This window comes from Centruroides vittatus, unplaced genomic scaffold (genome assembly GCF_030686945.1).
Source record: "Centruroides vittatus isolate TY-2023 unplaced genomic scaffold, ASM3068694v2 contig_790, whole genome shotgun sequence".
NCBI classification, from domain to species: domain Eukaryota; kingdom Metazoa; phylum Arthropoda; class Arachnida; order Scorpiones; family Buthidae; genus Centruroides; species Centruroides vittatus.
Window position 1 is genome coordinate 198171 of NW_027122510.1, and position 26170 is coordinate 224340.

General features: G+C 31.9%; 3 protein-coding genes and 1 long non-coding RNA gene across 4 annotated transcripts in view; 2 read left to right on the forward strand and 2 right to left on the reverse strand.

Moving 5' to 3' along the window:
* The window catches only part of LOC136981733 (alpha-tocopherol transfer protein-like), a 149082-nt gene that overhangs the window by 104107 nt on the left and 18805 nt on the right, over positions 1-26170 (forward strand). The window lies entirely within an intron of this gene.
* On the reverse strand, positions 2414-5169 carry LOC136981719 (clavesin-2-like). Its single transcript, XM_067278068.1, has 3 exons — positions 5107-5169; positions 4185-4298; positions 2414-3025 (listed from the first exon to the last, which is right to left on the reverse strand). Exons 2-3 carry the CDS (start codon positions 4227-4229, stop codon positions 2675-2677), a joined length of 396 nt encoding a protein of 131 aa, XP_067134169.1. The 5' UTR covers positions 4230-4298; positions 5107-5169; the 3' UTR covers positions 2414-2674.
* LOC136981720 (uncharacterized) lies at positions 5200-8082 on the reverse strand. Its single transcript, XR_010881763.1, has 3 exons — positions 7999-8082; positions 7549-7791; positions 5200-5300 (listed from the first exon to the last, which is right to left on the reverse strand). It is a non-coding gene; the product is annotated as an uncharacterized lncRNA (long non-coding RNA).
* LOC136981758 (alpha-tocopherol transfer protein-like) lies at positions 18509-26061 on the forward strand. Its single transcript, XM_067278131.1, has 6 exons — positions 18509-18568; positions 18636-18738; positions 23396-23638; positions 24191-24384; positions 25448-25561; positions 25679-26061. Exons 1-6 carry the CDS (start codon positions 18509-18511, stop codon positions 26030-26032), a joined length of 1068 nt encoding a protein of 355 aa, XP_067134232.1. The 3' UTR covers positions 26033-26061.

A 26170-nucleotide genomic window follows, 5' to 3' on the forward strand; every position in this document is an offset into this window, starting at 1 on the left:
TTTGTTTAGGGACATAGGATGCCAAAGCAACAAGTCACGTAACTTTCCTGGCAAAAAATATTTATATCGAAGAAATACAATAGGAAAGTATTGAGTGTGGCGCCATCTGTTATAAGATGCTGTTAAAAATAAGTTTTCTATTATCAATTAGAATAAAGAAAACAAACGATTATTTTTTTAAAGATAATAAAGTTATTTTATAATTGAAATTGTATATTTCAATGTGCATTAATAGCGCCAATCACACGTTATTATGATGTCATAATGTACAGGGGAACCCCATCTTCTGAGCCTAAGGACTCCAAGTATCTTAATTCGCCAGTGGAAATGACAATTAAAGTTTTAATTAATTTAAATGTAACTTTTAACTCTGAATCTCATACTGTGATTACTTGTTTACTATGATGACGTTATTTTTCACGTGACTTTTATTACAGATTATATGAAATCACGTAAATATTGCACACCTTGGATGATAGAGGGATATATTACTGATCTTAGTTTATAGTGCAAATGAATTCTGCACCAAATTTATCTCTGTATATACTTTCTAAGTTAAAATTTTTGAATTTAAATCACGTGTCTTTCAGACTAGAATGGCCGTTAGTATATAGGTAATCAAGCCCTCCTGCTACTAACCTAAGCTTTCCATATCTGGTCTCTATTTTCATTTGTACAAAAAAAGTAACAAAAGCATAAACATTTAAGAAGTAAAATTTTAAATAAATTAAACGATTTAATTTGTGATACATTTTTAAAAAATCCAGCAACGCGTTATTTAACTTTTCCGGCGCCATCTGGTAGCGCCATCTCTTATCATATTTTATTTAAAAAATGTTTTATATTTTTAAATTATTATAAAATAGCGAAAAACTTAATTTTGAAAGTAGGCATCGATTTTATATAAAATTCTAAATGCGAATAACCAGGAAAATCGTCATAATGTCTGACCGTACTAGAAATACACACGATCCCCTTTAACTCTCTACCTCCTCGCTTATTAATCGCCAAAATTTAACCGCATCAATTTCTCTAACACGCAAATCTCCCTGAAAATTTTCAGAAATTTTCGACAAAAATCACAGGTGTTATTAAGCTTCAAACGGAATAAACATAATCGTATCAAAGGCACAGACTGATATTCATACATACATGAAAAAAAAACCCTGGAATTTTTTTTATTTTTCTGAATTTCAAGGTCTTCTGAGTCCAAAACTGTAAAAGTCATAAGGGTCATATTTACAGCATAAAAGTATATAGTGGTGTTTGGAACGTCAAGAATAAGACGTTCCAAATGCCATTGTCAAACTTCTAGGCTTACTGGAAAGCTGCGCTGAACGTCTGACGTAGACGTTTTCGCATTTAAAACTTCGGTTTGAACCTCACAATTAATTTCTGCAAGTCACACATCAGGAATTTAATTCTAACCAAAGAAAAGTAACACAAATTATATGGCTTCGAATTAATATATTTCAATTGCGTGTTACTCGAAAAATATTCAATAATACAAAACTTCACATAAAATGTAACTTCAAACGATTAATGTGAGAACGTCACAAAGCCGGGCTGCGGTTTCTAATTATATTTTTAACTTCTTTAATTTAAAATATATACTTTCTTCCCCAAACTAATAGTGTCTTGCTTCTGTACATCATACTTTTCCTTTAGCAACAGAGTTATGCCAATCATGTATCTAACTCGTTTAAGAGAAAAGATTTTGATTTCAAGTCACGTAACTTCTGGTGCAAACTAAAAACTCTTATATAGTTAAGAAACACATTAGGAAAGTTTAAGATTGCATGTGAGCTGCAGACTATTGTAATAACTATTTACATCTGGGATTTCCAAACATTTTGGTGTGCTGACCTCATCAAGAATTTTTCGACCTTCTTTCCAACTGTTATTCTTTTTTTTAAGTACAATCAATATCAAATAAATTAATTAAATCAGAAAATATCTGGTTAATGTTACCTAATCTATTTTAAAAATGGCGGCTCGTCTCTGATTCTAGCAAATAGAAGAAAGGAAATAGTGGGGACGCACGTTCTAACCTAACCTAACCTAACCTATTCTAATAATTTTGTTGGTAATAATTATGGTAATTTATTAAAATAGATTAGGTTAGGTAAGAACGTGCGTCTTTACTATTTCCTTTCTTCTATTCGCTGGAATCAGAGACGAGCCGCCATTTTGGAATTATAGGTAACATTAACCAAATACTTTTATAGGCAAAATCACAGTATGAATATTTACAACATCTTGAATATGAAATATACAAAGACATTTGACTAATTTTTAATGATCCGTTTTCTATCGATTCCAAATATGTTTTATCGATCGTTTTTACGTTCGATGCAGAAGAATCCTGTTTTTTGTATAGTATTTGTATAGAATACACTCAAACACATTAAAATTAATTAACTAACGGTTTATTTGGTGTTTATTATAGTTTTTCCATGCCCATTCATTACAATTACAATAAAAAAAATTCACACACATAGGCTTATGTATTGATATATTTTATCTATTAAGTAATATCATCTCGTATACAGTAAATAAGTTCGGCATCTTGAGAATTCGAATGTTTTTGAAATGTTATTACGTATATGTCTTGAACAATAATAATATAGAATTTTACCAAACGTAATACACCAAGATATGCAAACGTCATCACTTACATATGCGTGACTTCGAACAGAGCATTTTTTTCATAGTGTTTCGCGTAATTTTCTGAATCCTCTTTGATGCGGTTTAATTTCTCCTCAACATCATTTATAACTTTGTCTTCGTAATTCATATTATCTTGAACAATATACTTGAATCTTCCTTCGGAGAATCTTCGTTTGACCTCTTCGTCATACATTTTCACGTATTCTTCGTTTTGTCGGAAGGAATCTTCGTTTTGTTTTAATATTTCAATGAACTCACCTGGATCTGGATCGGATAATTTTCCTCCATAGGCAATTGGAAGATACTCTGGATGAATAAATTTATGCAGATCCGTTACTTCACTATGTATATTCAACTGTAAACAAATGATAAAATTATTCACAAACGTTATAACAGTATAAAATTGATTTTTATAATAATTCTGTAATTTATCTATGTGAAAATTCAATAAATATTGACCTGAATTTTATTCTCACGTAAAGAATTTATAAATCAGCAACTCTTTCTAAATGGATACAGCACGTTCCATTCGTAATATAACTTGTATAAGTTTCAAATATTAATAACGGGACGTTACATTTATGGAATAACTCTTACACATTAAATATGTACAAATACTATTTAGGTATTTTGGTGCGCATAATATTCAATTGCTGAAACATCCAAATGCCTAACAATTCTTTGCAAAGTTGCAAAGAGTTTCTGCTGCTGAAATTACATGAAGTTTTAAAATTTGATAACGGAGAAATTAATGTATCAAGCAATTAGTTAAGCAGTAAACAGTTGTCCATAAATCACTTCCATACTGGAAATGAGAACAATGTGAGGGGGAAGAGTTGAGGTTCAGATGACGTGCGTTTAATTTTATTAAATTATTTTTTGTATACAGTAGGCCCCACTATAACACGGTAGATACGTTCCGTGTTATATGAATCCGTGTTGTACGAGTCACTTAAATACATGAGCCAATCACAGCCCGTTTGCCGGGCTGTGATTGGCTCATGTATTTAAGTGACTCGTACAACACGGATACTTAAATACATGAGCCAATCACAGCCCGGCAAACGGGCTGTGATTGGCTCATGTATTTAAGTGACTCGTACAACACGGATTCATATAACACGGAACGTATCTACCGTGTTATAGGGGGTCTACTATATACATTTTATTATATTTTTTCAAAATTCATTTTATGTTTTATCTCTACTTGTCGTATATAACATCCATTAACTGATAAAAGTTATAAGGGATTGAGTTTTGTTGGATGACAGAACAGGGGGAAGAATTAAGTAAACTGATTCAAACAGAAAAAGAGCGAGTAAAAATTTCAAGAAAAATACGGACATAATGTATGGACAGTCACTAAACAAAAAGTAATATTTCTACGTTTTATGATGCTTAAATTCTTATGACATAACTCAAAATGGCTACAATTAAAAAGGTTTTTTTTTGTTTATTTTGTATTATTTTTAGTGAATTGTACATTTCTGACATTTAATAAAAAAATTACTTACTCGTTTTACGATTTTTTCGGGCATAAATGGGATGAAAATATTCATTATTCCTTTGACTATGGGATTTACATTTACGTAATGGATTTCTTGGAATCGTAGTAGAAAACAATCACTCTAATTTAAATACATTGAAAATTCAATCTGATTAGGAAAAAATATATAGATTTAACATTTTGCTTTAAAATTTAAGAAATACATAACAATTATATAATAATAAAAGCTTAAAACGAATGATCTTGTTGAATTATGATAAATTTCTCAATTAAAAGATATATATACATGTATATATACTGTACCATTGCTATATTCGTCCCTCTTATATCTGAACTGATCAAGTACAACCAAAAATTTTCGAAAATATTGTACACTGATGCAAATTTCACATTATTAATTATTATTAAAAAAGCCTTATTTAAGAGATAAGGGTTAAATTTTTAAAAATTGTAGATGTTACTAACGACTAAAATATTCACTCAGGCTGCTTGAAGGTAATGTGATTTATGACTTACCTTCTCTCTCTCTCTCGACTCCCATTACCTTCAATCACGAAAATGGAACAATATCAATATGCATATAAAAAGATAACTCTGCCAAATTTCAAAACTTTTAATTCATCGACACCTGAGGTATAGATCAAAATAGAGTTTCTCACATACATATATACTTTTTTTATGGTTTTTTCCCCATTTTTGGAGTTATAGTGTGTTAAAATGTCGAAAAATACAAAGAAAGGGGTGAGTAATATGACGTCGTGTTCTCATCTATAAAATAAAGCTGTGATATTATTTTATAATTTGGAATTGTTTATAGCATTATTCCATTTAAGCAATTTTACGTCGAACTTAAAACATGTTTATTGCTTAAATTCTTGAAGCAGTTTAAAACATTCGATTATACTTTTTATTTTAAAGGAGATACTTACAATTAGTAAAGCAATTGCAGCGCTGATAAATCTTGGTGTATATTGCAACAAATGTCTAATACTTGCTCCTTGAGTATTTATAATCATAACCACTCCATTTACTTGCGTTCGGTGTAAATTTAACATTAAATCTGCTAAAAGAATGTCAACACGGTGTGCATCTAAAATGTCCACTTTCGAAGGGTCCCACCGTTCTGTAATTAAAAAACGAAATGAAATACCGTCATTTCTATACCTGGATATGAAGTACAGTACAGTAAAACACTGATTTAACAGTCCTCTATTTAGTGGACAAAAGTTTTCCTATAGGAAAAATTTAAAATCTTTTTTGTTCGCGAATACAGTAGGCTGAAAGGTTGGAACAATAATAGACTTTTGTTAATAGTGGACACTCCTTTCCCCTAATTTGTCGGTAAATCCAGGGTTGCAGTGATTTATTTATTTTTTTAACAAAAAGATTGGTTAAAGTGTACCTAGGTAACCCCTATGGCGGCACTTCCGGAATCTCGATAGCATTTGCGATTATAAATGCAAATTTTTAATTTTCGTGGGCCCGATGACGCACGTTCTAACCTAACCTAACCTCTTCAAACTCTCTTCAAATCAAATCAAACGCCAAATTAATGATCGTGTTGTGCACTACGCCCTCTGCTTATATTGCAACTCATCTAAAATTATCATTAATTGAAACTCAATAAAACTAAAGTCTCTTCTCTACCTACACTGGACTGTAATGTAACTAAAATTGACATCAATAGGTTGGCACAATCACAAAATACTTCCTCTTGTGCCCCCATGCTTGCGGTCGCGCTCCGTCGTCGGTCGGGTGTCCCCGGCCGCCTCTGCTGGCCTTCCGGGTCCGGGTCGTCGAGGGCGGTTGTGATCATTCTTGGTCACGTTCGCCTTCGGCTGTGGCGGTTCCTGGTGGTTGATGTGGCGGCCGGAGGCGCTCGGGTGGCGGTGGGTCTGCTCTGCGTGGGGGTACTGATTCCGTTTATTTCGCCCTTACAGCTTTGGTAGCTTTGTACAAGTGCAATTTTTTCACCAGTCTGTCATAACTTCTTTTCGTTGCCACTCTCAAACACACGTCTTTTGCAGGACTACTTCTTCAAATAAAATACCCCATTTTCCTCTTGCCCCTGTATCCTAAAATCCAACAACACTACACTTTTTCTCACTAAAGTTAAAGTCATACACGAACCTTATTCGTATAAACTTCTCTTATTCTTCTCTTTGTCCCTTCTAATAGAAATTAGTGCTATTGTCCTCAATACTATATCAATACCCTTTCTCTTCACGGTGGTCATACCGAACCCTGCTTCAGATTTACTTAATTCTCCATTTTATCCTCTCGCCCCTTGTGGGCCTTGCTTGATATGTGAAGTTTACTGGGTTTCTTCACATTTTTGCCCAAATGGGGTCAAGCATCCCTTGTCAAGTCCTCCCAGTAGGCACTCCCCTGGCTTCCAGCTCGTGCTCAAGCCAGGCTCCCCTACAAATTTATTTATTCCAAATTGTTCGGTTTGACCATCTGTGGCTTAGCCATTGTCACTTTCTTTTCCTCCGTGGCTCTGGAAAAGTCAAAAATTTTGGTTAGGTTACGTTACGTTATAAAACTTTCCTATCTACCTATTTTTAAATCTTCTTCGTCTGCTCCCTCTCTGCACTGGCCGGTCGGCTCCTCATTAAACCCTTAATAAATAAATACTCACTAGCCAGACAAACTGCTTATTTTTAAAAAATTAAATTGAGTAAAATCTGATTCCTTCCAAAACAAATAACTAAAATTAAACTTAAATTCCCTTATCAAATTAAATTCAGCAATCTTCTCTCGCCCGGCCAGTGCGGTTTCTGGGAGTGTGGTGCACTATAGCACCTGCAGCCTATCCTGCCTACTAACCATTACTAACAATACTAACATTATTTGCTAATTCCTTACAGACTACAAAAAATACGTACTATTTATGAGCCCTTCCAAGGGACTAGTTCAAAACATTATGAGCCCTTCTGGGACAATTACACCATACATCTTCCTCTGGGTCCTTTAGTGCTCTCTGAGCGGGAAAGGACCCAATGCATTTATCCCAAAACTGTTCGCGGAAAAAAAAAAGAAACCTAACCTAACCTATTCTATTCCCTAATAAATTGCCAATAATTTGGTAATTTATTAGAATAGGTTAGGTTAAAACGTGCGTCATCGGGCCCACGAATATTAAAAATTTGCATTTATAATCGCAAATGCTATCGAGATTCCGGAAGTGCCGCCATAGGGGTTACCTAGGTACACTTTAACCAAAAGATTAATTCTTAAACTGCTATATCACATTAAAAGAAGAAATATTGATAACATAATGTTATTTTGAATTACATTACTATACATACAATATTTGAACTGTGGCCTGTATTAGCTATACATCAACTTGAAAGATTTAAGAATCTTACCAATTTCTTTTAGAAAAACAATTCTCCCGTGTTGATCTGGCTTCGGCAATATTCTCATAATATTTAAATGTAAAATACTCTCCAGTTTCGATGGAAACAGATTTTTAAAAAAGGATGAATATTTCATCCTTTTAGAATAATAAGTCTTCAGCAGTTGAAGCGATCTTTCTAGATTACACTTTCTGGCACGAAGAAATCCGAGAAGAAATATGTCGTCCATTCTACATTTTAATCCATTTTCATCTAAAAAAAATATAATATAAACACGAAAAAATTGCATATTTAACCGTTACACTGGTTTGTTTACAGTGATTTATACATTTTATAAATGATAAAAGCATTACATGAGGAATTTTTGAGTTAAGTCTACTAGCGTAAACAATATAATACATTTCATTCTTCTATGATTAATTAATCATAGAAAAATGTATTGTTTACGATAATACTTACTTATAAGTTTCTTAAAATCTTCAAGTACATTTTCATCCCAGGAAAATTCTCTCTCCTCAGGAAACATTTTGTATAAAGCGTCCATTTTCTTTATCCGAAAGTGTGTAATTTCTGTATCTGAATCACGAAATAATAAGAAAACACCGTTACACTGAATAAGCAACAGAAAAAATTCGTTATGATATTTTATTTTAAAAAACCTTTGTATATTTTTAACTATTATAAAATGATTAGAACTTTAATTTTCAGATTAAGGATGGGTTTTATATAAAACTGTAAATGCTAATAACGAGTGAAATCTTTATTAACTCCTACCCAATGCACACGACCTCATGCGACTATGCATGAGGTCGTGTGCATCGTGTGCTAAATTTTACATGCGACTATGTAAAATTTTGTTTTTTACGCTAATGGTTTGGAGGTGTTTGGATACTGCAACGCGACACATGGGCGATCTGCCAAAAGAGATGTCTACCAGGAGGACTTTTATGGGAAACTGGCTTCTATTTAGGTGTTACTTACAGCAGTGGCCAAAAGTAGAGCTACCTTTGACATATGTTTTAAAAATGCGACCTCTATTTTGTTCACCACCTACTACATAATTAATATTGTGATAGTTGAAAAGAGCACGAAAAAAAAGTCAAAATTAATCAATTAAATCAAACAGATTTTATTCTAAATCTGATTTACAAAAAAAACGAAGATTTTATATTATTTTACACTGTGACAAAAGTAGAAGTATGCAGATTTGTGCAGTATGTTTAGGACAAAATATTAGTATTTTGTGGAGTAACCAGAGCTTCTGATTACTGCATCACATCTACGTTCCATTAAATCAACTAAGTTGTCAAGAAGTATTTTGTGAGTCTCATACTATGCTTTTTGAATGGTAGACCACAATTCATCCGGATTCGAATACGTACGCTGGCGTATACGGCGCTCAACTTTATCCCAAAGATTCTCTATGCAATTTAGGTCTGGCGATTGGGCTGGACATGTCATAAGATTTACCCTTTTCTGTTAAATCCATTGCTTTACCAAACTTGCTGCGTGTTTTGGGTCGTTGTCCTGTTGGAAGATCCATTTCCTTGGCATTGAACGACGTGCATGAGGAAGCATTTGATTTTGCAATAAGTCTTGATAAATGGTTTGATCCATTATTCCATTAATTCTATGAATTGGATTAATTCCCTTTGCAGAGACACATTCCCTTACCATTATGCAGCTCACCCATGCTTTATTATCGAAACTATGTATTTCGGGTCATATCTCATGTTCACTGGTCGTCTGATATATCGTACACCATCACCAGAGAAGACATGGAGTTTAGATTCATTACTGCATAACACCTTAGACCATTTTTGTTCGGACGAAGTGATGTGTTCATGGGCAAACTCTAATCGCAGCTTTTTGTTTTTTGCAGGGTTGAATGGTTTCTTTGCTGGTCATCTCCCATGTAATTCAAAACTAGTCAAACGTCTTCGTACAGTCCTTAAGCTTATATCTGGATTACCCACTTCACGTTTAATATGTGAAGCAGTCAAACAAGGACTGGCTGCACTCATACGCCTGATCAAACTATCCAACTGTGGTGTTGTTTTTCGTGGTCTATCTGACTTTTTGGCAGAAACAATGGTCCCATATATTTGAAAACACTTCACCACTTTCGCGACAACAGTTTTATGCACATTAAAGATTTTGCCAATTTCGAAAAAGGTTGAACATCATCATTTCACTTCATCATCATTTTTTTTTAAATTTAACACACTAGATATTAGTATATTCCCGGTTTCGCTAAGCATAGCCGGGTTACAAAGTACAGAAAGTAATACAGTTAACAATAAATATTTACGTCAATACAGTAATATAAATATACAATAAATTGAAAGTGGGAGGAATACAAAAAGATGTGTTGAAGTGGAAACATTATTGTAGGATACAGGTGATAGTATACAGAAGACGGGTTTCTTATACAAACTATAGGCACGGTATATACACTGAATACAGAATATTTCTATATTGATAAGATGTAGATTAAATAGATTAGTATACAATCTTAGTATATACGCTAAATACATGTATATATACATAAATAACAATCAACAATATACAGAGTAACGATATACATATAATAAAGTAAGTACAATAGAGTATACACGTAGGATACAAACCCAATGCATATACCAAGCGATTATATAACTCAATTTTATATGTTATTTTTGTATATATTTATACATTATGTTAACAAGTGATATAAATTATATAATAGAGAATAAAACTAAACAAATATATAATGATATATTTATTATGAATAAGATAATTATATTATATTTTATGACGTATAAAATAATAATTTAATACGAAACATAACAAATTATAATTGTTTAATTTCTATGTTATTATATATTTATTAATTATATTTCTTTATTACTTATTTTGCTTTAAAACAAAATAAGTATTATATATATATGTTAATAAATCTTTGTAACGATTTTACAAACGAACCGTGGAATATAACATTATATTTTTTATTATGTATGTAATATTTAGCATTATAAACTGTAAAACACAGAATAATATAAAGTATAATAGCAGTATTTACCGCATTAGATAAGATTATATTATATTACAATTACAGTGTAGTACGTGTCAATTAATTTATAAGTATAACCTTCAAACAATCAAGACACGTTATATCAAATATATGAAATGAATGCACTTAAAATTTAATATTATGCATTTTACATATATAAATAGTATATATAAAATATGCCTAGATGGAATAAAAAAGAGAATTTCCCCGCGGTGGAGATGGAAAGGATTAAAGACAAAAAATCGCATCTAAAATAGTACTGTAGAAGCCGTTCTTCAGGTTAATCCTTAATGCTGTCCCCCCTTCGCGGGGGAATTTGGAAAAATTCTTTCTTAGTGTTTTCATGACGTACCCTGTGTTCCAAATTTTACCTCTTTAGGTTCAGCGGTTTGCTGTGGGCGATGATAAATCAATCAATCACTCAGTCAGTCAGACAGGACAAGTAATTTTATATATTTAGATCACTAATTTTAATTATTTAACACGCCAAGTCAGTTAAATATTTCGTGAGACATCTAAGATATTTGTACCTAATACATAAAACTCGGCGGAAATTATTATTTAAATCCTCTTACCTGTTCTATCAAAGGCAAACTCTTGTATGCCGGAATGTTCGAACAACATAAAATAAACAATTGAAACACGTGACTAACATTAAATATTCAATTATTTTATATAAATATAGAATTAAAACGTAGTAATATTTTACTCTTAACTAAACATATTCTATAACTGCTACTAAGAAAATAATTACTGATAACAGAAACTTGAAATCAGGAAATTTTAATTATATGCTGAAGTCATTCCAGGGCCGGTTTTAACATTGTTCTCCCGTAGGCCATCGTCTGGGGACGCCAAGACACATTACTTATAAACAAGGAAAAAAAAAGGTCATTAATTCATTTTAATTAATAAAAAGGTTTAAAATTGCTCCTCGCGCTATTGTTTTTACCAGTGTCTACGTGTATAGGTGTATGTGTGTATATGAAAATATACTATATATATAATATAATATAATTTACAGAGGCTTCTAAGTTTTCTTTGCCTGGGGGTCATATGTTTATATGATGGCCCTGAGTCACGCAAATTTCGAACACCATGCAGACGAAGTAAAAACTACATATATATATATTTAGCTTTGGGTGTGTAAGAATTGGTATATTTTAATTGCAAATTACCCGAATTTATAATTATTATATATTTTATTATGTCATCTGTAATTTTTGTATTAGCTTATAATTGAATTTCTTTATTATATATATATATATATATATATATACTATAAACGTCTTCGTTATAGGACGTAATAAAGAAGACGTTTATTGCATCGGAGTTCATGTATAGAATCGGGTCCTCCTGTCCCTACGAATTCCATATCTTGTTTCCTCTTTCATCTGTATATCTATATTCTTGAAAATAAGGAAGGACAGACCGATGGACGGACGACAGTAATAATTTATAGGTCTACAATTTTTTCAAATTGCAACCGAATAAATATCTATTTTTTCGTATGTTATATTTTAGTAATAATAAATGTTGTATAAAGACTATAAAATTCAATAAATGAATTAAAATATTTGTTCTGCTTTTTAACTTTGGCATCGATTGAAGCCTAATTTATTATTATTATTTTTTTCGAATTTATGGAAATTAGGAGCGAACACCGCCGAACACTGGTCTGGGTTCGCTCCTGGCACACGGCCTGGACAAGTGGAGGGAGTTAACGAGGTTTTCTTGTAAATAAATGTTTAAACAATATTTAAAAGACAATATATTTAAACAGTTAAAGGAAATTAATTGGTATTATTTATATAAAATATTTTCTTTTATTCGCAACGGAAGCCTTGAATGTAATAAAAAATTAAACATAGTTTAATCGTTTCAGAAAAATATACTCTACATATAGAACAATTTTCAAGGAGAACAAGAATAATTCATTTGATACGAATTTTAATTAACAAATATAATAAAATAATAATATGCTACACGTGGAGTTTTTGGGTTTTTTTCACATTTATTAGAAGAAATTGAAACTTTGTAGATACTCTTTTCGGGTGGCATCCTCTTGGCAGATTGCCCGCGTGTTGTGTTGCTTTCTTACATCCAAAAAAACTGCAATTTTACTTATAAATTATTGATTGCTTAGTTATTTTTACTTTCCTGGCTGTTATAGAACAGGGAATGCTTTATAATCGGTCAAATTTTTATCTCCCTAATGTTAACAGGCATGAAATTCTGTGTGTGTGTGTGTGTGTGTGTGTAGGGATTGGGCCGTATTTTACTTTATATCTCAGCATCCCATAGATCAATAATATTTAAATTTGGTACAAACACTTCTATATTTTGGGCCTTGAACCTATTAAATTTTATAAGTAAAGAGGAGGAGGAGGACGTATAGGGGAGATCGAGGGAAAAGGAGAAAGAAAGGAGATCTGTGTAATTGATAATTTCGAATATACAGAAGTTAGAGTTTGTGTGTGGAGTCTGTTAAGAGATTTTTGTTAAAAATAATGCTTTTAGTTTATTTTTAATAAAATAATTTATTTTGAAATTAATTTTCCTTTTTCCTTCTATTTTTTTTAATTAGCATGTACAGAAAAGTGTTATTTTTAAGTGTAGGGGCAAGTCTCTAAATGAAATGTAAATGCGAATAACTAGTACTGTACAGTTTGCATTTGTACTGATTTACGACAGTAATTCTCTGTCGTCAATCTCTCGAAGTCGGAATAGAACGAGCTTTTATTTACTTGATAAATTGTTCTAAAAATGGTTTTATTTTTAGAATTATAATATGCAAGTGTATACATATATATATATACATATATACACTTGCTTGTATCCCCTATTTTATAGTCTGAGGGCGCCGATGTTACAGTATAGTTATATAGTAACAGAACAGAAAATGAAATGTAATTCAAAGTTATGTTTGTTTATTCTAAATTCTCGTGCGCGGCGACAATTTGAGCAGCTTAGAGGGAACATTGTTTGCAATCGATCTTTTTAACTCTTTAAACACTAAAATTTTGTTTTTACTACGTATTTGTAGACTGAATAGTACCCTAAGGATATACTTTAGTGGGGACATAATGGTCTAGTTTCTCCCCAGTTGTGGAACAGTTCAAATATATTATTGATGGGTTTCTATTTGTGAAGTTTTATGATATTTTGTTGCTATTGTTTTTGTCAATATTTTTAAAATTAACATGATTTTAAATGTTATCTTTTATATATAATGAGAAATGCTCATTCTTTGCTTTATATATAAAATAAATTATATATTAGTTACTCATCTTCTAGAAGTAGATAAATAATTCTTTTATTAAATACGATAAGTTTCAATAAAACGTTTCGTAAATCATTTTAAAATATCATAAAAAATATTAAAATACTAGCAGATAGGCCCGGGGTTGCTCGCAAAAGTAACGATAGCGAAGATTAAGATTATTATATTATAGTCACACACAAAAAAAGAGTAATTTCATCAACGAACTAAGTTTTTCTAAAGAAAGATCGAATTTGAAAGTCGAATGTTCTGATATTGTTCGATTTTCACGACGTGTTCTGATTTTATCGTTCGGATTTCATCGAATGTTCTAAAGAAAAACCGAACTAATCTGTTTAAATTTGAAAACCGAATGTGTTCTAACATATTACTCTCTTTTTTTTTCTTTTCCAGAGCCCGTAAATCTTGCACGTCGCTTTCTCTTGTTCTCCATTGTTACTTAACACTTTGGTACTTAAATCTGGTACTTAAATCTGGACCTTCATCGAAAAGTGAGTAAAAAATTACTTTTTCCCTTTTTTTTTACTTTTTTTTCATTTCGGTTAACATCCGCGGAGTCTGCAGAGAAAATCAAGATGGCGGCCGGAATCGCGGCCATCTTGAGTCGAGGGAAAAATTTTTTCCCCGTCGCAGTCTCCAACGTAGGGAAAAAATTCATCCGCCGCCATTTTGTGACCTAAGGTAACATTAACCGTTTTTTCGTTGGATTTTTAGGATTTTAAACCCATCATGATTTAAATTTAATGGGTTTAAGTAAAATACCTTGGGCACATGCTTAATGACAATAGTTACGCCCCTGGATGTTTAAATGATCGCAAAGACTTTAAGAGGTGGTAAGGTTTCTTGTACGACTTTTATGATCCTCGATGTGGTGTGTGGGACAAAGAAGAAAGTCCAATAATTTCAAATATAGAAAGATATAAAATTTAAGATCAGTTTTAAATTTTAAAACGTAATGCGTTTCTAAGAATATTTACGAAAGTTGAGCAAATATACTTACATATTATAAACAAAGTTCTGTTATCAGTGAAACGGGTTTTACAAAATATTGTAAATCTAATAACGATTAAAATCGCCATTAATTAAGTCTGACTCAACTTGAAATATGACAAGCGACCCACTCCCTGGACCTTAAACCACCAAAATTTATTAGTATTAATCCCCCTAATATGCAAATTCCCAGGCAAAATTTCAGAAATTTTCGAGCAAAAAGTACTAGAGTTATTAAGTTTTAAAGTGTTTCCACTTTTGTGAGGTTATACAGAAATAATCCCCAAGGTTTCAAAGTATTTTGAACGAAAGAGTGCTTGTATATCAATCAGATAAGAATATTTTAATGTTCATATAGATCAGTGTTAAGAAGTGGTGTGTCAAGTATTGTAACAGATTACTACGTGATAATAAAACAGGTATTGGATATTACAGTTAGATATCGATATAAAATTCCATTGTCGTTTCTCGTGATAGAATATTTAGGAAATACAAAGGTGAGTACACTGATTTAATTTGTGTAATTTTTAGCTAAACTTTAACAAATATAGAATATATCAAGATCATATTTACGATTATTTTTTTATTATTTAAGAGGTACTTTGATCTTTTGTTTTGTTAGTTACCACAACGCAACACTTGGGCGATCTGCCTAGGGAGATGCCTTCCGGGAGGTGTTTTAAGGGTAACTGGCACTTATTTAGACGTTCAGGGAACGGAACAGCTTAGCCACTGGTGGGCCGAGAAGGCCTTTGAACACTTGTTCTTTCATTATAGGTCTGGCTGCACTCCAGACCTCTCGGGTTTGGGTAGGAACACAATGGGGTGGCCGGAGGAAAAAACATTAAACGAGCTGGTACTTTAAAAATTTAGGGCCAATGAAAAATGTTTTAAACTGATCGCCAGCATTTGATTCTGGATTCCCTGCAACGTTAAGGTGAGGACCTTAAATCACCAGCCTTTCGGTCTGCAGCCACGTTATTATAATTATGAAAATTTACGAATTATTTGCGTTTCCATGATTAGTTTACTCAAATAATCCAAATCGGTCATTCTTAATGTTTTCGTACTGAACGAAGTCCTAGAATTATTAAAATGAACTCATGCACCCTATGAAAGACTCCATTAAGTTTGTTTATTTAAAAGTTAGAATCGTCCTATTCTACTAAATTCTATTCTATTCTGAATTAAGAATATAATTCAAAATTGCAGTCCGACATCGAGATATTGCCACAATAAATAACTGCTCAATTGCAGATTGAAAAATTATTCGAGATTTGTAGTGTTGAGTCTTATTTTACTTCAAAGTATTTATGAAGGTTACATCGGGAAAAACTCATTTATCTGATAAAACATTTGTTTTTTATTCAGAAGATTTATCCGTTTATTTTTATCGAGGTCAAACTGTAAAAACTTAACAGAATGATGGAAAAAAACGTATAAAATTCAAAAGAAAAGAATTTTATCAGCTGTAGCATGTTCCGCGGTATATGATGCTGGACGTGCCTCCGAACCCCTTCCACCCATTGCTCCTTTCGCTCCCTGTATTTACCCACCGCCCTCAAAGGGCGATAGCGCCCACTTTGGGAACCATTGATATAGATTAATAAGAATATAATGCAACGAAAATGAGAAAATAAGCAAAAGTTAAACATATTTATTTATATAAGATCAGTCACCGATTTCAAAACGTAATACGTTAGTTAAACGTATTTACCAAGGTTGAGAAATAGACTTACATATTATAAAATTCTGTTATTAGTGAACTAATAAGAAAATTGCAGCAACGAGTTGCGTACCATTCCCGGCAAAAGAAAATTTAAAATTGTGGTGGTGGCATCTGTTATGATATTTAATTGAAACATTTTTTATATTGTCAATTATTATAAAATGGCATAAACCTAAATTTTAAGGATAGTGATGAGTTTTATAAAAAATTGTAAATGCTAATAACGTGTAAAATATTAAGTTCGATCCTACACACGACCTCTATCTCTGCACAACCTCATAATTTAATCGCCAAAATTTAACGAATCTTACGGAATAATTTCAAAAGATTACGTCAGAAAACACGGGAGGTATTACGATTCAAAATGTGTGAACAAAATCGTGTTTCCCACACACACAGAAAACACCTCAAGGTAACAAACTACTCTGAGCGAGAAAGTGCTTATATATCAAACAGATAAGAATATTTTTAATGTTTATATAAATCAGTGTTAAACTAAAAACTGGTGTGTCAAGCATTATAAAAAACCACAACGTCATAATAAAGCAGGTTTTTCTATTAGATATTAAATATCGAGATAAACTTCAGTTTTTGTTTCGTCTAACAGAATAATTCGAGAAAACTAAGGTGAGTACACTAATTCGATTTGTGCGATTTTAAGTGACATTTAAAAAGCAATTTAAGAAATATAAAACATATTATAACGCATATCGAATTTACATTTACAATAATTTTTCTATTCTTTAAGAGGGTCTTTTTACTCTGTGAGCACTTTTCGCTCTGTCAGCATAAAGAAGGCATCCCCATTGCAGGCCTGATTAAACTCCGAACCCCTCGAGTTCGGCCAGGTGCACAATGGGGTGGCCGGGTAGAAATGAAAGGGACCCGACCTACCTAAAACCCTGAAATATTCGGGATCCATGAAATATTCTTGAACTGATCACTCATCTTTAATTTTGGGTTTTCCAAAAACGGTAGAATGAAGCCTTAATTCCTCGGCTATTCTTTCTGCAACCACGTTATTATACATAACGAAAATCTGGGAATTTGCGTTTTAATGCTTAGTTTACTCAAATAATCTAAATCGGCTATTCTTAATGTTTTTTACTGCTTGCATTCCTTAAATTTTTAAAATTCGCTCTCGCTCCCCTAAGAAAGAATTCATTCAGTTTGTTTATTTAAAAGTTAGAATCGCTGCTTGACATTAGCTACTGCTTAAGCGATTAAAAAAAAAAGACATTGATTTGTGTACGCGCATAAATGTAGAAACATTTAGGTCTAGGTTAGGGAGTGTTACAGCAGCATAAACGCATAATTATATACTTAAACTTGATATTGATCTAGATTTATTGTAATTTTATTTAAAAAGAAGTTTATATCTTAAGAAAAATGATGGAAAATAACTTATAAAATTCAAAAGAAAAGAATGTTATCAGGTATACCGTGTTCCGCGACAAATGGCACTAGACCGTGCCTCCAAAGCTTCTGCTGTCCCTTGCTTCTTTTCTCTCCCTAGATTTACCCACCTCCCTCATTGGGCATTAGCGCACACTTTAGGCGCCATTGATCTACATTAATAAGAATATAATGCAACGAAAAATGAAAAAACAAGCACAAGTTAATTTAAGCATATTTATTTATGAAACTAAATTAAGCTAATGAAAATGAAATAATAACAATACTGTAAAACACCAATTTCACGTACAGTATTTTGGATTTAACGAAAAACATTTCGAGTCTTTATGCCGTATGTGAAAATGAATACTCTGTTAATTTTAAAACCTTCTTTATATGTAATTAAATTAGCAAGTTATTATTATTTTTTTCAAATCCGTGAGTTGCCTGCCACTCTTAACATTACGCCACAACGGAGGTGTTTTGATATATTATAAAAATTATTCGTAAGCACTCAACCATGGATTACTTCTTACTATTTCCTGGTTTACTAAATTCACATAAAACACGGGTAGAAAAAGTAATTTAAATTCGTCTGAATTGTTTGATAAATTCTTATACTAAATTCATTTATTTAAAAATTACAGCGTTATATGACTACAATGGATATAAAAAATTCAATATTTGAGGAAGAGAAGGAAGAATTTCCTTGGGATGAAAATGCTCTGAAAAACTTTAAAAAAATGATAAGTAAGTGAAAAGTTTTTATTATAATTAAACAAAGTAAATATATTTATTTAACTAATAACACTAATTAATTTGAAAATATTTCATTCGAAAGTTAAAATATACGGTTAAAATGGAAGACCGAGAATTTTCTGTTATGGAGTAAAAGAGATCTCGAAATTAATATGTCATTTTTGATGGTCATTATTTGTCTCTGGAAGCAAATATTTTAGAGTCTTCTTGCTTCTAGAAAAAACTGCGTTTTTATATTATTTGCTTTTGCAGTTTGTCTAGCGTAGATTTAATACAGGCCTCGAAATCGCTCACTTTTCTCACTTGCACTCACTTCTCTGAAGAATCTTCACTTTTTTCATTTTTTTGGTCATTTTTACGTGCTTAATTAGGAAGACGTGGGCCCAATCAAAAATACTTTTAAAGCCAGACGAACCATCGGACTAGAAGTTTTTGGAAGAAAATATATTCGGCCCCGAGCGGGACTCAAAATTGCAGTTTAAATCTAATCAACATGACACCACCAAAGTGCAAATTCCAAACTGATTGGTTGAAACAAAAGTACAAGGCAGGTTGTACAGTAGGATTATGGCAATTGTACTTTTGGACACCGACGTATTTTGAAAAGTATATAATTGCATAATACAAGTGAAAAAAGATTTCCAAGCACATTTTGATTATGAAAGTAGATATTTTTAAATTTTGAAAGTAGATATTTTGTGAAGCTTGTTTTTCAGTCTAAGTCTGCTATGCCTGATAGTAATGTATTTAATCCAAAGAAATTATTTGACAAGACAAATCTTTTGCCATTAGAGGAAATTGTTTGCAGTGCTGAGGTTGCCAATGAGTTGAATAAATTATTTCAAAAAGTTTAATTGCATTTACGCAGTTGCTTACAGAAACACTATTTATGGCTTCCACATACATGATAGAAAAAGCTCCAATTCAATTCAAACTGTTGAAATCATTAACATGTCTTCAACCAAGTAATATTAATGAAATAAGGACATTGTAAGCATTGTAAGAGCTCTTCCATGTGACATTGCTGAGGATACTTTGCAGGATGAGTGGCGGCAACTTCAATTTGAGCGAGTTGAAAGTGATTAGACAGACTCAACAGATGAGAGAATTGATTATCATTGGAGTCAGTATTTTAAATTGGCTTATTCCCTTAAGAATGCAAGATATCCCAGTGTAACCAAATTGGTGAAATCAGCATTGACTCTCTCTCATGGCAATGCTGATTGGAACGGGGATTTTCAATTTCACGCCTGGCACTTCCTCCTGATAGAGCATCAATGTCAGAAAGAATGCTTCATTCACTTTTGATTGTTAAGGAGGGACTAAACATGTATGATGACACCTTGTACCTATTGCAAAGGATCTACTGAAATTAGCTGCCTCAGCACATAAAAATTATCAAGAACAATTGGAAAACGAAAAGAAGTTTAAAAAAAAGAAGAGGAAGCACAGAAACATTTTGAAGAATATCAAAAGAAAGCTGTTCGTGACAAGGAAAAGATTACGGCACTGCAGCAGAGTTTAAAACAGAAAAAAATAGAAGAAAGTGAAATACACAAGAGAGGCCAAGTTTTATTTAGAAGCAGTAAATGAAAAACTGGAGAAGGCCATTAAATTAATAGCAAGAACATAAATGAAATACGGGCAGCACATGTTATACTTGTTAGTGTTAAAAGTGTTCAAAAGCAAGAGGAGGCAAAAAAAAGGAAGCTGAAAACAAGATTGAAATGCTTCGGTTCAGCTGATTTTAATATTGTCAGAATTATACTTTAAGAGAAAAGACTTAAATTCTCGATTGTGTCAAAGATTAATGCTTTGGTTCATGTACAGACCCTTGAAAAAAATCCATTAATTGAAGAAAGGTATAGTTTCGGATAAATATAGATACTACTCAGATTTTTTAATTGAATGATTTAAAATCTACACAGGATAAAGTCCAGACTAGTGAGAACAGGGATTGTTCGCTTTGTAGCAGCTTAGGGCCTTCCATTATGAGTCTATAGTTTAAAGTCTTGCTGTTTCACAGGTATCACTACCGGGAATATAGCTTAGAGTCACAATGAGTTTAACTGAGCAAAATTCCGACGAAATCAAAATGTCGACACAATCGAAATTGTCCCGATATCATCTTGTTTACTACATGCGTTTGATCCAAAAAAATTTCTAAAAAAACACATTTATGTATAAATTGCTGTATATCTCAAGAACTTTCTAATGGTAGTTTAGCAAATTGCCAAAAGTTTGACAGTTTGTTCAATATAGTGATATGTATTAACCTAGTATTAATGTCTTAATATAACATTTTACTCTTGTACATTTAAAGCTTAATAAAATCGTTTTACTTTCCCATCTATTATGTATATGCCTACATAACAAGGGAAAGTATCGGATTCGTATCCAATTTGCTCCTCCAAGTGGTTTTGCAAAGAGTTTTCAGGCCTCCTGAACCAAATAAAACCCAACCCCTCCCACCCAAAAATTTCGTACATGTGTTTCTGTGTTGTCGACTATTTTGTTTAATATCTCGGGATGGGATGCAAATTAAACTAAATTTGGCACGATAGCGTGTATACAGTGTAAGGGACATTAATGCTATCAAATTTTTATTGTGAAAGGTCAATAGGATGGAGAGATAGAGGGTGGTCATATATGGTCATAGGTTCGGATTTAATAAATTTACTTGTTGTTAAAACATTTAGTGTTTTATAAAACTCGTCTCTATCCTCAAAATCAAGTATTTTGCTATTTTACAATAATTAAAAATAAATATATAAAATTTTTATAACAAAATCTCATAACAGATGGCGCGACATACAATTTTATTTATTTATTTTGATTAATAACACTTAAGTTATTTTTAAAATAAAATCTCAGAATAGCCGGTAAAGTTAAACAACTCGTTGCTAGATTTTTTGATAAAACATGCGTTGCTATTTCAACTACGTTCGAATTCATATTTTTTACTAACAATTCGTGAAATTTTAGCAATTAATTATTAATTAACTATTAAGTTTATTAACTTAGACCTGATAAACACTAATGTTGTGTGTTTTTTCTTCAAAGACACTTGGCAAGTTTTCTATCAGATATCTTTATTCATTTTACTAAAACAGAAAAATGGTTTATACTAAACGAAGAAAATAACCGTATACCAAAACTAAATATAAAACTTAAAACGCATAAGATAGGCGAAAAAGTAAGACCAATAATAGATTTTAAATATTCAACCTTATACAACCTAGAAAAATTTCTAAAACAAAAGCTTAAAAAATACCATAACTCACAACTTGCAATTAAAAACGCAGACGAACTTATACAGGAACTAAATAAAATCGATATAGAAGACAAGTACAGAATGGCTAGCCTAGACATAGTTGATATGTATCCATCAATAACTTGGGACATAATAGAAGAAAAGCTTAATAATTTAAATGTCAACAAAGAAATAATAGACTTAATAGAATTCACGTATAGAAGTAACTACTTCGAAACCAACGGAGAATATTATACCCAAACAGAAGGAATAAGCATGGGATCGGTGATCGGCCCAAAACTTGCCGAACTGATTATGATAGATATTGATAACATAATATATAATATACCAGGCGTGAAATTTTACAAAAGATACGTTGACGACATTTTAATAATATACGACGAAACAGAAATTAATATAGAAGAAATTAACAAGCAAGTAAATGATATACACAACGCAATAAAATTTAAAATAGAAAACGAAGATATAACAAGACAAACAATAAATTACCTAGATATTACAATAACAAGACTAAAACAACATCTAGAATATAGAATATTCAAAAAACCGAGTTCTAACCAAGAAACAATTAGATACCACTCAAAAATGCCGTTATACGTCAAGTACAATATACATAAAATGGAATATGACAAAATAAAAAACCGGACAAGCCAAGAAGTACACATATATGAAAACCTCATGGAATTAAGAACGAAATTTCTCCTAGCAGGATTCCCGCAAAGACTGTTAAACCGATGGGAAACCAGACTCAATAACCCACAAACGCTTAACCAAAATAAACAAGTAACTAAAACGAAATATACTAAATTTCCTTATATGAAAGGCCTATATGAACAAATCAATACAGAAATAAAAAGAATAAACTACAAATTAGCACCAACATATCAAAAAATGGAGAGCAAGCTGTTAATTTTTATATGGTGCAGTTTTTTGTTATAAGTTGAAGACATAGTGATTGTTTCATTAAATTATTGTTGTAGATTTGTGTAAAACTTATAATATATCAAATAAAACAATCACGCATCTTACAAGAATATTCAGTGTTTACTACAACTGAGTAAAGAATTACAATAGAATAATAGGATACTCATAAATTAGCTGGTGTTATGTGACCCCTCGTGTAGATACTTCTCACCTGCTACGTATTTTTGAGGCAAAACTCATACTGCTTGCGCACCCTACCCGGAATCCTTACGCCCCACCAAACGGAACAATAGTTGTTACTATAACTGAGTAAACCTATAATTTAAGTAAAAAGTGTTTACGGGCCATGCTGATAAGGAAGGAACACAACTAAAATGTGAAAAAAAATATAATTTCATTTAGTTTTAGACAAAACAAATCGTTAATACAGTACTTTTATATTTTATGTAGAAGATCAAAGAATAAACTGCCGTACGGACGACATCTTTCTTCTCGGAATTCTTCGGGCTAGGAAATATGATATGGAAAAATCTCTGCAAATGCTTAAGAATTACTACGAAATTAGAGTGCAATATCCTGATTATTTTAAAGGTCTACTTCCTTCCAAATTGGAGCATGCATTATCGTTGAATGCTTTTCAATTTTTGCCAAAACCCGATCATGAAGGAAGATATATTTTCCTCATACAATGCGGTAAGCATTCTTACAATTTTTTGTAATTTTATGAGAAGAATTTACAAAAATAATCGAGGTAAGTAAATTAATGTTAAAACTTAACTTTTAGCCTCTTACCAATATAGAATTACTAGCAATGAGCTCGGTGTTGCTCGGGCAAATAGTAACGATAGCGAAGATTAAGATTATTAGATTATAGCCATTCTTACCCATTTTTACCGGGTGCAAGAATTAGGTTCACCCCTCTTCCGAGACTAAGAGAATTTTTAGATGGGTCTAAAAATATGTTCAGCAATCCGGCGCCAACCTTATGCCGTAAATGCCGGATTAGAGAACTTATATTGTGTGCAGTATAACTTCTTTATATGCGTATATCAATATAAAACTTATGTGACGTAGTACAGTATATGCGACTGTTCATCATAACCAAGATTAAGTATGTTATCCTAAATATATTTATGTTTACCATTCACAAATACAGAATTTTCTAAGAAATAGTTTAGGAATTTAAATTATTTAATTTTTCTGATGATTCTTATAAATAAATTGAATTTCTTCTTTCTATTACAGCTAACTGGGATACTTCTGTTGCAAACGGAGAGGAATTCTTTCGTGCTGTAATGCTTTTCTTCGATCTTCAATTAAATTTACATCGAACTCAAGTAAAAAGTATCGTATCTATAGTAAATGCAGATGGATGCTCGCTCTCACATTTTCTTCAATTTACACCAAGATTTCTGAATACAACAACGAAAGCATTGTTTGTGAGTAATCTGTGATGCATAAATTATATAAATTTCTTTCTAAATTTTTGCAATTCTCTTAGTTTTAGAAGTTATAGGATTTCCTCTTCGATTTTCGTACATTCATTAATTGTCTTATTAAATGTTGGCTTGACTTGAAAATTTATTTTTCTTTATATTCCATCACCAAGACGTTTCACACGTTCAATTTTACTGCACTTAAATAATATCGACTGGAACGTTCGAGCACAATATGTGGAATAAGAAGTCTATATGTCAAACTGTAAGCAACACATTAGAAAAAAATATGAATAAGCATAGAATTTATGCACTTCTATAAATTGTAATGAAAATACGTGTAATCAATTGTATTCAATAAGTAAGCTATAGGCAGATGAAAAATGTTTCGACGTCGGGAAGACTAGTGTCGGAAAATTCTACCCTCTCTTCACTCACTGTTTGGTATATTACCTGGTATGAGACGTATTAGCCTGATATAAGCAATAATTATGACAGTGGGAGTAAATCCCATTGCTCATTTGGAAAAGTTGCAGCGGACGACGTACCTTTAAAGTTGATTAGTAAAGTGACGTATTAGTAAACTGTTGTTTATGCATCCTCTGGTAGTTAAGATGACTGCTTAATATGATTCATTAACAAGACACACCATCAAGTTATAGATTACAGGCCATAATGAGTTCATGACATGTAGGTCTGACCGGAAATAAGCACGAATAGAACTTATAGGGGGTTAAGAATGATGTCACGACTCGTACCAGTCATAATACATTAAGGAATTCACAACTTAATTCAAAGTGAAAACTTCCCAAATCCGCAGGGTAACACTTTATATTGTGAGATTTAATCGATTACGACGGATGTAAATAAATTTCAAGGGTATTTTACATTTGAAAATTCTCTACATAAAAAAGGAGATATAATGTAACTGTAATAATGTCATGTATATTTAGATCTGTAAAAGAATTTATAAATTTTTGACAAAATAACATTTTTTAATTAACTATTAATATCAATCATTTAACTAAGAAAATACTGTGTTAAATCGTCTTTTTATCTTTAATAGAAAAATGCATATCCTGTTCGATATAAGGAAATTCATTACGTGAACTTGAACGTCATTGTTAAGGCATTTTTAAGCATTTTTCTTCCGCTTTTACCAAGTAAATTGAGAAACAGAGTAAGTGTCTGTAACTTGTTATTAATTTACTTCAAATTTTTAATGAAATGAGTACAAAATTTGCACTCATTAAACTAAAGATGTGCTATAATAATTGACTCGTACTGTACATTACAGTTTCATGTTCATTCTGATGTGACAACACTACACGAATTCCTCAGTCCCGATTATCTGCCCTTGGAATTGGGAGGAAATTTACCAAGTTTCGATCCGACTGCAGCCAATAATATGATTAAAGCTAACGAAGAATTCTTTAGAAAGAACGAAGAATATGTGAAATTGTACGAAGAACAAAAGAATAAAAATTTCAGCCAGGGCACATTTCGCTATGTGAGCCAAGAATTTCAAGACGAAAAAGCTATGAAACGTTTAGAAAGAACCGAAGAAAACTTTAAATGCTATTCTCATGACCCAGAAGCATTTTTGGCTGCCATGAACGAAGATTCTGAATGTGAGATTACACATTTCTAAATAGTATAAACGTAACTTGCTCTGCTCTGTATGAGCCGTTGACAGTGAAAGTAATGTAATATTTTTAGTCTATATTAAGAAATTTAGACCTGAAGTTAAGCACCGATACAAAATGTAGTAAGGATGTATTGTTACTTT